This window comes from Dendrobium catenatum, unplaced genomic scaffold, assembly GCF_001605985.2.
Source record: "Dendrobium catenatum unplaced genomic scaffold, ASM160598v2 fragScaff_scaffold_456, whole genome shotgun sequence".
Classification (NCBI taxonomy): Eukaryota; Viridiplantae; Streptophyta; class Magnoliopsida; order Asparagales; family Orchidaceae; genus Dendrobium; species Dendrobium catenatum.
The window spans coordinates 648354-663776 of record NW_021318918.1 but is presented as its reverse complement, the minus strand read 5'-3'; the positions used below and the strand labels follow the sequence as shown (position 1 = coordinate 663776).

The following is a 15423-nucleotide window of genomic DNA, read 5'->3' as shown; positions in this document are numbered from 1 at the left end:
GAAGAACTTTGATGGTGGTCTAGAAGAACTACGAAGGTGGTCCGAAAAAACTTCAACGGTATAGCTCCCAAAGTCTTTTCTTTCTCCTCTCTTTCTTTTTCTCCTCCTCTTTTATGTGAAGAATGGGGTCTATTTATAATTTTATATGATTGGCATGGGTTGTAAATATGGAGAAAATCAAGGTCAAGTTGGGGGTGTTCTAAACGGACGGTTGATATCGAATCCCTCGATCATAGAATGTTGATCAAGCATTTAAGTGCCTTAATGATGTTAGAATTTGATGATCTCGGGCTCGGTGGATTCATTTTCTCAAGTCGCTCAATTCAAATATATGCATGTCATATTTGAAAATCATTTACTTTTCCAATTAATGATTTGAAGCCTTCAAGTAGGCTTAAAAAAATAAAAAATAAAAAAAAAAGCCTTCAAGTATGCTCTGGACTCTTGATTTTGACTTATTTGGGTTCAAATAAGACTGATTTTGATGTTGTTGGGTTCGTCTTTTTGAGATGTTTAATCAGAGTTTTGATGATTCCCATTTTAATTTTGGAAGTTTCTTGCATGAATATGCCTTGAGATTCGTGCCTTATCAAGCCAATTTTTTTGTGATATATCAATAAGTATATATTAAAAATAAGAACGTTAATAAAAAAATAGTTTAAAAAAGTTTTTGAACTCGTCATAAAATGCTTGCTAATAAAGACACAAAGTTATATAAGTATGAATGAATATAAATGCCGTAGAAAACATGCAATATTTATTTGCAACCACCAATCACTTTCAACTCAACCTAACCATTTAAACTCTGAATCATTACATTAAACAAACTATGGTCCCGATGCCAAACAAAATTTAGGCTTCGTTTGGGATGACTTTCTTGTTACTTCTTAAAGCAGTTTTTTAGTACATAAATTTTAATTATTGAACTAGAAAGCTACGTTAAGAAGTAACAAGAAAGCCGCCCCAAACGAAGCCTTATAAATCTTTGCTGATCTTTTCATCAAAGGCAGCATCAAACTTCGTTCGAGACAACTTTCTTACTATATTATTTTTCAGTATTTAACCATTATTTCTTTTTTACTATTATTTTTTCACTACTTTCAAAAAATTTTTGAACTACAAAACTGCTTTCTACAACAAATTTACAAAACAATAAATAAGCTATCACAAACAAAGCTTCAAACTCTTTTTCAATGGTGGGCAATATATGATGGGGATGTGTGTAACTTTAAGGGTGAAAGAAAAAAAGAAAATTTTTTCTTACACTTGTGAGCAATGTATTTATTCAAATGGGACAAAATAGCTAAAATATTTGTTTTGTTTAGAGAAAAATTTTCGAGGTGGGTAATTTAGGATCTAAGAGAAATTATTACAACCGGTCAAAAACCGAACGATGCGAATGTATACCGAGTCCAAAATACCGAGTTTCAGATGACGTGGCGTGTGGTTATTGGTTTCTGAACGCATTCGGACACCGGATGTAATAATTGCTCATATTTAGGATAGGTTTCTTGTTGTTTTCTAAAACAACTTTTTAGTTTAAAAACTTCTTGAACTGTAAATTTTTGTATAAAAAAACTGTTCTAGAAATCAATAAAAAAATTGTCCCAAACTAAGTCTTAGTTTAGAATATTTGTTTATTTATTTAAAAAATTGCATTAGATAACAAATAAATCCACTTTTATATTATATTTATTGCAAATTAAATGTAATAGTTATAGGCCGTACACCAATTAGAGGCACATGTGCTTAGCAGTTTTAATGACAATTATTAACGTAATTTTTTATCAAGTCAGCATATTAACAAACTAAGTTCTTCTGAGGGATTCAATTATGCAAACTATAAATATTTTTTTTTATTTAAGTAAGGCTATAGCTTTCAAACTGGTTTGACAATTATGTTTTGATATTTTATTAAATCGATGCATTAATATATAAGTTATGGCTTTTACATAATTTAGTAGTAAAAGTTTTAAAAATTATTATTATTATTTTGAGATTAAATTTTACATGCATCAAATTTATATTTAAATATTCAATTTTTTTCCTTAAATTTTGAATTTTTTATTGCTACATCATAAAAAAATTATATTGATCGGGCACAAATCTCGATGCAAAATCAAGTCAAACTGAGTGTCTCGATGTTACGAACCCAACGACACCAAATTCAACCCAATCCGAGCCCAAACGGGTCCAAATCGAGGGTTAGAAGCGCTATTGGAAGGTTCAAACCACAATTTGGATTTCCAAACAGTTTCCAAACTTGACGAACTTATAGTTGAATTGAGAGGCTCAATGAGACGAATCCAACGAGCCCATGATTGCCAAATTCCAAAGTCATTAAGACCTTCAAATATCTGATAAACGGTTTACGATCGAAGGATTCAATATCGGCCGTTCATCCGAACCACTCCATATTTTTCCCTGATCTCTCATCTATTTACGGGCCATGCCACTCCAGAAAATCTATAATATACCCCTCATTTCTCTTGAGAGGGGATCCAAGCAAGAAGAGAAGAAGAGAAGAAGAGAAGAGAAGAAAGAAGCTCCTCCTCGACCACAACCGGAGTTTTGCCGGACCACCGCCGGAGTTTCGCCGGACCACTGCCAGAGTTTCGCCAGACCACTGCTGGAATTTCGGCGAACCACCGCCGGAGCTTCGCTAGACTACCACCTAAGGCCCTCACCTTCGCCGGACCACCACCTGAGGCCATATATAGCCTTCACCGGACCACCATCTGAGGCCCTCGCCTTCGTTGGACCACCACCTGAGGCCCTCACCTTCGCCGGACCACCACCTGAAGCCCTCGCCTTCCTTCACCGGACCACCATCTGAGGCCCTCACCTTCGTTGGACTACCACCTGAGGCCCTCTCCTTTGCCGGACCACCACCTGACATCTATAAAATCATTATATTATATTATATATTGCGATAAATACTCTCCTCGCACTATATATAGAATAAGGAGATAAATACTCAATAAAATATATTTTATTTTTTAAATAGTTTTCTTCATAAAATTTTTTATTTAAATATTTTAATTTAATCCAAATATTTTTTATTTTGACATATATTGTATCATCATACTAGCTTAAAATTAACATATAAATTTTTATCTTAAGATTTTAAATTTCAAAATCATTAAATTTATTTTCAAATAAATAAAAAATATAAATAATCAATAAAAATTTACATAGCACCTGATTTTGAGACTATTCTTAATAAAATATTTAATCAAGGCATCCTAACCCAATTATTCCCCATTTAATATTAGTTCATATATTACCCATAACCATAACACCAAAAGCCACTTCTTAATAATAAGCCAAGTCCCCATCCACACCCTTCTACTCTTCTTCAATCTATCTCACACACCTCTCTCTTTCTCTCTTCCTCTCTCCTAAAAGAAGAAGAAACTATGTATCAAGAGGCTCAAAGAAGAACTCATGACAGGAAGCTCTCTTCTCTCCTGCTCTCCAAGGAGAACTTGGAGAGCAGCTCTTCCTTAAGATTCTACTACGCTGTCTCCACCGTTGCTGTCCCCTTCTTGTGGGAATCTCAGCCCGGCACGCCGAAGAACACCATGGCCACCTCCACCGTCCCACCACTTACTCCTCCGCCTTCCTTCCACTCGATCACCTCCAACAAGAAGATGACTATGAGTACAAGATCCCACAAGAGCAAGCTCATCAAGCTAAGAAAGCCAAGCTTGTCTTCATCTTCTTCTTCATCTTGGTTTTCTTCTAACTCTCAGGAGTTGGAGGTGAGAGCAAGAAGGGGTTTCCACTCTAAGGGTATGATTAAGAATATGTTGTTGATGATTGTTGCATGTGCTAAATTCATGTAGAGTACTGTTTTATATGAAGTATGTTATATGGTTATTATGTTTTATTGGGTATTATTATGTATGGAATATTTTATTATAAACATTTTATACATAATAATATGTAGTGATGGAATGGTTTTTCATAGTTGAGAGGTTTGGATTTGTAATGATCTTTCTTCTTACCTACACTCTTGTTTCTTTTTTCTTCCATATATCTTAATTTTTTTTTTTTTGAAAATTAATGTGCGTTACTAACCTATAATAATGTGGATAGGTTGTGTAATTCTAATACTTTTCTTCATATTTTTGCTGATCTTATGATGGCCTATCAATGATATATATATATATATATATATGGCTACCACAACATTATTTTTGACTTATTCCAGCGGTTATAATTCAATTGTAATTGATATGTATTGCAACAACATTCCGCAACGATTTATGAACCAGCGGGATAGATTTGAGAAAGTGTTGGATTTTGCAGCGGCTATAACCGGTGCAATTGCATAGATTTGCATCGATTATAACCATCACAAATACTATTAAAGTGAATTGCGGCGGTTATAACCATCCCAATTATGTATGTTTGTGATGGTTATAAACGTCACAAAAATCCAGAATTAAAAAAAAAAAAAAAAACGGAACCTCAATTTTCACTGCAATCTCATATACACATCAGCATCCAACCCTACTGCATATCTTCAATTAATTCAGAAATATGGAGCATACTCGGTCTTATGAGAAAGGAGGAAGAAACAAGAAGGATACTGCAAACATATCAATAAAAAGGCTATCGTGAATTCACAATGAATAACTTGAGCTGCACAAAAAATGAGAGAGATGGGAAGAGGTCAGGAGAGCAGCGTGGAAGAGAGAAAGAGAGAAGGGGATCGATTGCGAAGGAGAAGTTAGCTAGCAAGCGTCGAACCGGGTAAATACTAGGGCATAAGTTCGGAATATGCTAGCGGTTAAAACCGTTGCAAATAGCAGTAGTTAAAACCGGTGCAAAAATATGATTTTGATAGCCGTTTTCAAACCGCTCCTAACAATTGCTGCGAAAAAATAAAATTTTAAGTAGTGTAAGCTTATAATGTGACACTTTGCATTGATCTTCAGATCATCAAAATGCAATAGGAGAGTGATGAGTTTATCAAAGCATAGTTTGTTCTTATCCGATGATGGACACAAATTACTTTGTTTATATAAAGTGTGTTAGTTTGTTTTAATTATTTTTTAAACAAGATTAGGTTTTTATGTTTTACTTGATTAGCAAGTTCTAATTTTATATGCTTAGATAACCATACAAAGTTTTGCATAAGATATATAGCTCCAGGCTGTAAGATCATAAAAATCCAAAGACAAACAGTCATATTCATAATAAATATTAATATATAAAATGAGAAAGGTGACAAAAAAACTTAAAATATGAAAATATTTTTATTAAATTTATATTTTTATTAATTTCATGCTAATTATTTAAGTATTAATTTTGATGTTATCTATAAAAAAATAATCAATATATATTATAAAATTTATTAATAATTAAGCTACATGTCTCTGGTTCAGATAAAAATTATTACGTGTGGTTATCCGGACTCCAATACGCGGATTTTTCTCTCTCTTATACACAAGATGTGTACAAGATAGAGAAAGTTAGTGTCTCCACGTAATTGTAGTCCGAACGAAAAGCTGGGTCCGGACTCTTTACGTAATAATCTCTCCTCGTTTAGACTAGAGCTTTGCCCTTTCCTTCATGTAAACTAATTTTCTGCACAAACTATAGTATTAATTAAATCTAATCTTCTAAAAATATTATAAAATTTCTTAATCAAGTGATTAGTTGTGAATTAGCATTTTATAGTAAGTATTAGTTAGTTTAATGTGGTCCTCGTGCACCTAAACACATACATCTTACTAAATTAATAAAAAAAACTTTCTGCTCCAAAGCAAAGCTGCGATTCTTAATTAAAAAATGTTGGGTTGATTTTATCTATTATTATGTTAACCACAATAGATGTTTAATATCTATAAAAGTAAAGAAGAAATAAAAATTATAAATGATAGAGTAGAACCAACCCAACAAATTTTTTTATAATTTCTCCCTAATTAACCTTCTGGTGGTTCTTTATTGCTACCATTGTGAGATTTCATCTCTAATTCTCAGGACTTACAACCATCATCAATGGCACAGTGGCCTTTCTGTACCATCTTGTTTTCTTTCACCAGGTCATTCCATCTCAATCTCAAAGAGGGCTGTTTTTTTTGGAACGAGGTATTCAACAGTTGCGACCTCCGAGTGGGCGCTTGGCTACATGATTAATTAGTGGCTGACTTAGAAGAAGCACCTACCCCAGAAACCTTTTGGCCCGCACTTGATCGGGCCCCACTTATGACGCACTGACACTCGAAGGGAATCGAGCATGAGTTGGGGGTTCTCAACCGTTCTCGTCCACCAACTACACTAAGCAACGGTGGGTCAGAGGGCAACTTTAACTCCACTAGTCACCTTATTACCTTCTTGCATCACCTTACATGTCCCATCAAGATCTTAATTATTTTGCCTCCATGAGAATGACTACTCTAGTCATCCAAAATGACATTCTTGACCTTTTATTTATTTATTTATTTATTATAACAAGGGTTGGCCGAGCAAGCCAATCCTATAACATCCATAAATTATACCGATCATATATCTTGATAACGATATAACATATAACGCCCATCAACTAAAAAATGTGTGTGACATACTTAGCCATCCTAACTTTTTTAACAGTCTCGACCTTTTAGTATCTTGGTATCACCGGCAATTAGTTCATGTTGTGTTCATCTCAAAAAGCAAATATATTATGATACCTTTCTTTATTGCATTATAAACAAAGGTATTAATAACAATCTACTTTCATTTGTTTTGTTGTGACATATTTTTCTAGTTGTGAAAAAGCCTATATAATTTAGGGTAAATTATAAACTAAGTATTGTTAATAAATTATGCGATTAAGTACATTATAACTTTTTTTTTAAATAGGCATAGTGTAAAGGCTGTTTCTCTCAGGATCGTGCGGGACGATCAGGGACATCGTCTAGGACGATCTGTACAGAATTATGAAGAAATCTGTCATTTCGTCTGTACGAACCTGGAGTAGTCGGGACGAACTGAACCCGAGAGTTTCGTCCCGGGACGACGAAATTGGCATTTAATTTCGTCTGGACGATTGGAGTCCATGGGAGTTCGTCCCGGGACGAATTTGGATCGTCCGGGACGATCAGTGTTGATAAATATCGGAATTGAGATATTTTTGATTCATTTGAAGAGAGAAAAAAGAAGGAAAGAGAAAGAAGAAGCTGATTTCGGAGCCCGCGGAGCGCTTTTCGTCCGACGACGTAGTTGGAAGATTTGTTTGTTTCGAAGTAAGGAATCCGAATCCTATTTCTGATTTCGAAGATTTTGAGTTTTGATAATTCTGTGCCCAGTTTTGTGTTTCCGTTACCGAATAACACGCATAATTTTGTATTGACGAAAGTTTTACCGCACAACTTTTGATATGTTTCTGATATGATATTTCTGCACGATTTGAGTAGTTTCTGTAAAGTTTCTACCGAGTATTTCGAGTTTTGTGCGATTTTTATCGAATAGAAAATTATCAGGATGTTGGAAATTGTTGCTTCAGTACAAGTAAAGCTTTGAAACGTTGTTTTATTCGATGTCTGGTAATATGGTAAATTTCTGAATTTGTGATTTCTGTGTACATTCCGTATACTGCCGTTACGCTGCCGATTTTTCGTACGATCTCTGATTTTCTGAATTGATGATTCGAATAATTTAAAAAGCATACATATGTGATTATATGATGGAATTATTGTTATTATTACTGAAAGACAAGTGAAGATTGGTTGAACCGTTGGTTGGATATTGATTTGACCTGTACAGAATGGTGGGCCGACGGGCTTTCCTTTAAAAAGGGTTTGGCGATATCCTCTATTGATCATTGATATAACGATTGGGAGTCATAAGGAGATTATTATGCCGACGGGCACAGAGTGACGACTCTTATTGAGCCAACGGATATAACGACACAACGATACATCAATACCGAAAAACGCCTTAATAGCCAGTGATTGTACTTGTTCAGTAAGACTATTGTATTGAATTGCATGTGTACAGTATAGACCTATTGATCTTATTATGGATTTATAAATTTATTGATATCGACGGACTTCTTATATTGATTATTGATTTATTGATTTTGAATGGATTGACTAACGGATTTACTTGTTACTGTACGGTTTCATTGATATTCGCATTATGTCACTGAGCATTGATACTGCTACTGATATGGATATCGATATTACATTGACTTATTGATACTATGGACATGGATACTATTGATTCATTGATATTGATTCATTGATAATATCTCTTCATTGATATACCGTGTTGAACTGCTGCATGTGATTCATTGACTGTTATGGAATAGGTTTTACTGTATTGATTTGATTTCCACCGCTCTTGCGCTGTATTGGTTTGATTGTTTTATATGATTTCGTACCGATTGATGTTATTGACCAGAGATGATTGATTCTATTGATACGATATTGATTTAACTGATATTATCGAGACGACGGTTTTTCTCTATCAATTTGACTGATCGATTTAACTGAGATTCATCCGAATATAGATTTTTTTTTCTATTGTTTATGGATTTCTTCCTACTGTTTATCGATTCTTTTACTGATGATTGTGGATTGTATCGATCATGCATTGATTACTGATTTTTGTATCTGCTGCATAGATTCACTGATCATGTGCAACTAACTGTTATGGATTTGATTGATTGATATGCATATTATTTCAGTACCGTGCTTTGATTTCAGTTATAGGTATTAGGTGACATGCTGGGCTTTTTAAAGCTCATTATGTGGTTAATATTTTCAGGTCAGGGCAAGGAAGCAGGTGATTGAGATTGATCTGGAATCTTCAGGTTTTTGTTCTTTTTTATTATAGTGATTCTTTTGTACTCAGGACAGGATAGATTTCTTGTGTTTAATGTGTAGATCCTGATTATTGTATATGAACTTTTGGAATATGAATAGAATTGTACATTGATATTTTAACTTATAGATTTTGTTAGACAGTTTGTTATTGATTGAAGACTTTAGATATCTCTGATAAATGATTGATGGTTTTAATGATTGATCGAAATTCTTTCCAAATTAGATCTTGGGGCGTTACACATAGTCACCCGTTCAACGGGCAACTTACTTGTCATTCAATCATTATTTAAAAGTTTTAAAACTTTTTAGGACTGTAGCAATAGAACCCTATTGTTTTTTTAGAATTTTTTTTTATTTTTAAAATCAAATTTATACTTTCCAAACGCAGCAACAACAACAACTAGCCTTTATCCCACTATGTGCGGCTGGTTACATGAAACCTTTTCTCAATTGTGTCATGTTAAGAGCAAAATTCTTATCTAAATCTAATAATGAAATGTCATTTCTAATATTTTATAACCAAGTCTTTTTAGGCCTATCTCTACCTTTCTAAACATAAGTCAAATCTAATACATTTGCTTTCCTAATCGAGTAATTGGAAGGCCGTTATTTTTATGTGACCAAACCATCTAAGGCGACTCTCTCTAATCTTATCTTCGAATATTGGAGCTACTCCAACCTTTTCACGTATATGCCCATTTTGTATTCAATCTCTAAGAGCAAAACCACTCATTCACCTAAGCATCCTCATCTCTACCACACTTTACTTAATATTATGATTATCTTTTATACATTTCAAAAGAAAAAAATTAATTAAATATAATCAAGATAGCCTCACCTAATTTGATAATTTATTTCTCATGAAAATATAAGAAACAAAAATTTTATTTTAAAATATAAATAAATATAAATTAATTTGAGTGTCATTTTTATTTAATGTTAAATGTCAGTAAGTCTATAAATATTTAGAATTTAAATATGTGATTAGTTTTTTAAAATATATATATTCTAACTGCAATACCAAACAAGCCTTATGATGTACAATTTTAATAAATTATCTTGAAGATTAATAAAGTTAATGTAAAATAGATATCCATTTATCAATATGAAAATATAAAATTAAAATATATAATGAAAAAAATTAACAATGTATTTAATCACATAATTTAATTATTAATGATACTTAATTTAAAAATTTGTCTTATAATTTATACTTACTATTAAAAAAATGATTTTAGCTAGGCTAAACGAATTTTCTAAAAAATTATCTCATTTTCACTTGTCCATTATTTATATGAAATCATTCAAAACTATGAAGATCAACATCACTTAGCCTGTCTCTATTGATTGAACTTAGGGGTGTCAATTCGGGTCAACCCGTTGGGTTCGGGTCAACCCGACCCGACTCGGATCTAAACGGGTCAACCCGAACCCGACCCCTTTTATCAAACGGGTCGGACATTTCAACCCGGACCCGACCCGGCCGGGTTGCCGGGTTGACCCGACCCGACCCGCTACCCAGTAATGATGAATTCTTTTTGAATCAACAAGAAAATCGGGTTGCCGCGTTGTGCTTGGTTGGAACCACTGGTGGTAACAGCAGAAAGATTTCAAGCACACCATTCTAAGCTAGCAAGACAACCTCAACAATGGATTAAGCACTTTGAATCAGTAAAATTGTCACTGAGGCATTCTTTCAGACGGCTATTGCAAGCCTGAAATGAGTTTCCAAAATATGCAATTTAAGTGAATTTTTTACAGCAATAAATATGTTCACTATGTTTTTGTAAGTTGAAATTCAGAAGTGACATCTAAGGCTATTCTGACTCATCATGTTTATATTCAGCGGGAAATTCAAATTTTCTTAAATTAAACGGGTTTCGGGTTGACCCGGCAACCCATCGGGTCAACCCGACCCGATCCGTTTTATCAAACAGGTCAAATATGCGAACCCGAACCCGACCCATTTATCAAACGGGTTGGGTCCAACCCGGATTTTTCGGGTCGGGTCTGGGTCGGATTGTCGTGTCGTGTCAAATATTGACACCCCTATTTGAACTTTTAACCGGAGACAACATTTAATATAAAGTACTAGATATTTATTTTTTGCATTTATGACCCCCTTTTTTTTAACATTTAAGACACTTATTTCCATATCAATAAATCAAACACTTCTTTTGTTGAATCGATATATATAATAGTTTTAAACTTTTAATCATTATATTATAAAATAGAGTCACAATTAGATGGAAATATTTCATAACTTATGGAGTTTTTTTTTTAATATTTATTAAAATCCAAAAAGAGTACACAAAGCAAAGGAGCAAAAACACAGGAAAGCAAAAGAAAGTACAATGGAGATTCAATCCTAAGGGCTCAGTAAATGGCTGAGGCTTCCAGCATCCCCAAAGCCAAGTGCGGACCATCCAATTTGGTGAATAGAAACACAAAGCAGCTAAACCATCCGAGCAAGAAACCACCACCAAAGGTTGCCACGAGCCAAGCCGATTGAAAAGCGAGCCCAAGCCACATAGTTGCCCGACAAAAACCAACGGCCAACAATAAAATTAATTAGATACCCATGAGTCAGCCCAGTGTAACTTCCAGCAAAAAAACTAGCAGAAAAATAACCAAAGGGCCTACAGCCCCAGCCCAAAAGATCAACCCCATAAGCCAAACAGAGAGGTGACCAACAAGTGAAACAGGAAGGCAACCGATAAGGGGGGGAAGTTACCTACCCCGCCTGCCCCTCTCACGAGAGGCGACAAAAACAACCGGTTTGTCACTCTGCAAGGTAAAATCATGCCCAGGATCATCACCCCCAAAAGATTCCGAAGAGGAATCGAAATCGGAATCGTATTCGGACGAGCTGTGGAGCCAATCGAGATGCACCCTCACATCCACCCCATAATTGTCTCCCACATGATACACCAAAGCTTGAGGGTCAATAATATTAACTGGTACATCAACAAAGGAATTAGGAACAATACCAACATGCATAACAGGAGAGGAGACGAAGGGGGAAATACACTTAGAGATCGAAACAGAGGAGGTAGGAACATCCGCAGTAGCAGAACCCTCACTCACCACATCTAAAGGTGTATCCGGGCAAACCCCACCCAAAAAAACAGGGGCAGGAACAAACCCATCAGCGTAATCCCCAACCACATGAGACATTGATTTACCAGACAAGAGACACGATGCAGACATAGCACCAACCTCCGACAACACGGGACCAGAATTTAAGGCACAAACCAAATGACCCCCAACACTAGTACAAGCCCGAGGGATCAGAATAGAAGGTAAGACCCCAACCACAACACCCTTACAAAGCTTCACCGAGGATTCATCAGCACCAGAATCAATAGGAACAGTAATGTCCACAGCAATTACAACTTCATTCTCCGGTAGTTGAGCACTCTCCAAAGCAACAGGGGCCACTCCCTCGATACCCACACCAGGATTCACTAAATTAATAAGACTAACCTCCTCACAATCCACATCATCCACAACCTTAGCAAGAGAAACCAAATAAGAAGAAACAAAAGCTGGGGCATTAGATGACATAGGTAAATTAGTCACAGGAGTTTCAAAACACCCAGCTGGAACCACAGAATTGGAAGGGTTAACCACACGGTCAACAACACCCAACGAAATAGAAGGATTCAGCACAACAGCAGAGTCAAGATTAGGATGAAGAATCCTACACCCCACCTTAGAATGTCCCAAAGCAAGACAATGAGAACAATATTCCAGAAAATCTTCAAAAATCACAGATTGCACATAGCCAGTACTATCCGAACCAACCCAAATTGTGTCCTGATACTGTTTGGACACATCCAGTTCAACCAAAACACGCGCAATTGATGGACGAGAGTCAGTGTTAGTAGCATTATCGGTTTTCAATGGTTTGCCAAAAATTAATCCTAAACCATGCAAAATACACGGGGCAAACAAGTGAGGCCGGAGGTTAGTGAAAGAGATCCAGATAGGTATAACAGGAGAATCGATCTCAATGTCCAAGAGATGAGTCCATTTAACCAATTTCATATAACAATTACTCACGAAATACGATCTATGAGCAAAAATCCGACAATTATCCAAGTCATTGAATAGCTTAATCAAAACATTTCGCTGATTCAAAATAGTAATCGAGACTTCACCATTTAGCTTAAGCTTAAAAAAGAAACTCATAATAGCATCAAGGGAAGGTCTACGCCCAAGAAATTTGCCGACCAGAGCATATTCAAAAGGGGCTGACAAAGACGGGATTTCCTCCTCGGAAATCCACAGAGAATGTAAGCCTCTATGCAAAGAGACTCTCAGTTCATGAAAAGGCGTGGAAGAAGGTGGGGATTCAGAGAGAGCGTCCTTAAAAGACAAAGATGATGATCCAACCAAAAAATCGGGATCACGAAAACGAGAAGGCGCCATAACACCAGAAAAGAAAAAACAACACCGAAAGGAGACCTGAGAGACAAAGAGAATGATCTAGCACAGAGAGGCCGAAAAGGGCGACTAGAGCGAAGCCCTAACGCCCCCAGGAGAATGAGAGAGGAGCAGACGAAACATTTTTTAAGCTAAATTCCTGTTAAGAATCTGTTTTTTTTTTCTTCATAACTTATGGAAATATTTCATAACTTGAAAGCAATTTGTTTGTTTTTTTATTATTATTATTTAAATTGAGTTTCCTGTTAGGTTTGAACTAGGAAAATCGGTTTTATTCATTTTCACACAAATTTATTCGAAAGTCAGACCAAATTCTTTTAGGCTTCATTTAGGATAGCTTTTTAATAATTTTATAATATAAAAAAAGCCCTTTTAAAATAACTGTACAACTAATTCTTTTTCTTTTTCCTGCAAAATTTAGTTAAAACTTTTTAAATATATTGCTAAAAATATTTCTTATTACATATTAGTCTGTAGTATTTAAAAAATTGTTATTAAAAATTTAAAAAATTTTATTTTCTAATATATTTATTAGTAGTAATTTTTAAAATAAATGATTAAAAAATTATCTTATAGGTAAACATTTTTAAGCAATTGTGACCGTTAAATATGTTTCACAAAGCTGAAAAAAATCAATTACAAATTAATATATTAAGAGGCTCAATAAGCCATTAAACAACATAAGCCTATCTTGAGGAATTAATCACTTGTAGGAATAAAATATTTTGAAATTTCAAATCAAATTGGCTAAGGCTTCGTTTGGATGTAGCTTCTTTTTGTTTTATGAAACATTTTTTCATATAATTTCTTTTTGGACTTTAAACTTTTGTACCTGGAGTAACTTCATAAAACAATAAAAAAGCTGTCCGAAACAATAATGCTAAGTAAAAGAGTTATGAGAGGCGCCATATTTTACGTTGAAAAATTGATCAATTCAAGCTTCAAAATCAAACAAGAAAATCTTGATGATAAATTAAAAGTATCGACTACATTGTTAAAAATATTACTGAAATAAATTCAATAGATCTTTTTTTTTTTTTTTACTTTTCACAATCTTGCTTGAAAATTTGTGTAGTCTCCAATAAAAAAAATTCAATATTTACACTAATCTTATGATTTATGTACTAAATTATCCCAATTAATTTTTTTTTAAATTAATGATGGACTTAATGGTAGGGAAAATGGGTCCCATAATATAGTGATATGTTCAAACCATATGATTTTGACAACAAATCAAGGAATGAGGGCCACATGAAATAATTATAAGGTTCATGTAATTAATAGGCATGGTGAGGTTGGACCATTGGGTCTATGTAGGATAAGTAGCTCAAAGGAATCTAGTAAAAAAGTTCACCTAATTATATATTGGGCTTGAAGAAAGAACAAAGGAGAGTAAAACTATACACACCAAGAAAAATATATTAATATATCACAAGTTTGAAAGTAATTGACATAATCCTATAAAAAACTAAATAAAAATTCTTATAATGGATATATGTTCAAGTGATTTTTGAATATTATCTTGCATTTATTTAAATATTATTATCGATGTTTTTGTACGCATTTATTTGAATATAAGACTATTTAGAAGATTTCACATATAATTTTGATTGTCTTATATTTTTATTATATGAAGGGTGTTGTTTTTAGGGTTTCAATACCCAAGAAAATAAAAAAATTATAGATGACATGAGATTTTATTTTTTTATGTGAAATTTTATCAATGCCATTATGATGAAAACTATCATTATTGAAAGAATATAACGGATTTATTAATTGAGAGAATATGCATGAAAATTTTTAATAATTTTTATGCAATTTTTGTACTTTATTAATTTCCTTTATTTTTTCTTAATAATTTAAATTAAGTCAATAGTCTATTCCTACTATGCACTAACCTCTCATTGATTTTATAAGTTTGAAGATTGTTTTGAACCACTCTAATAACAATGTTATAGAACTTACAAAATCCCCCTCTTTAGCATTGCCTTAATTGCTACAATGCTTCAATATTGAAACTATGACTTGATTTTCTTATATAAAAATATTTCTTTTTTTTATTAAAAACTCAAAATAGGAATAAAATTATTAAGACTACTAAAAAGAAAAAGTTGGTGCCTAGCAGGAGTGTAAGTAAACCAAGCCCGTAGGT

At 33.9% G+C, this 15423-nt stretch overlaps 1 protein-coding gene across 1 annotated transcript; it reads left to right on the top strand.

Annotated features, from left to right (window-relative positions):
- The first annotated feature begins 3318 nt into the window (after positions 1–3318).
- LOC110116108 lies at positions 3319–4032 on the top strand. The gene has a single exon (XM_020849583.2). It carries the CDS (start codon positions 3420–3422, stop codon positions 3846–3848), a length of 429 nt encoding a protein of 142 aa, XP_020705242.1. The 5' UTR covers positions 3319–3419; the 3' UTR covers positions 3849–4032.
- The last annotated feature ends 11391 nt before the right edge of the window (positions 4033–15423 follow it).

Bases quoted from the DNA above. Each gene is read 5' to 3' on its own strand.
- LOC110116108 (XM_020849583.2), top strand. From the start codon at position 3,420: ATGTATCAAGAGGCTCAAAGAAGAACTCATGACAGGAAGCTCTCTTCT.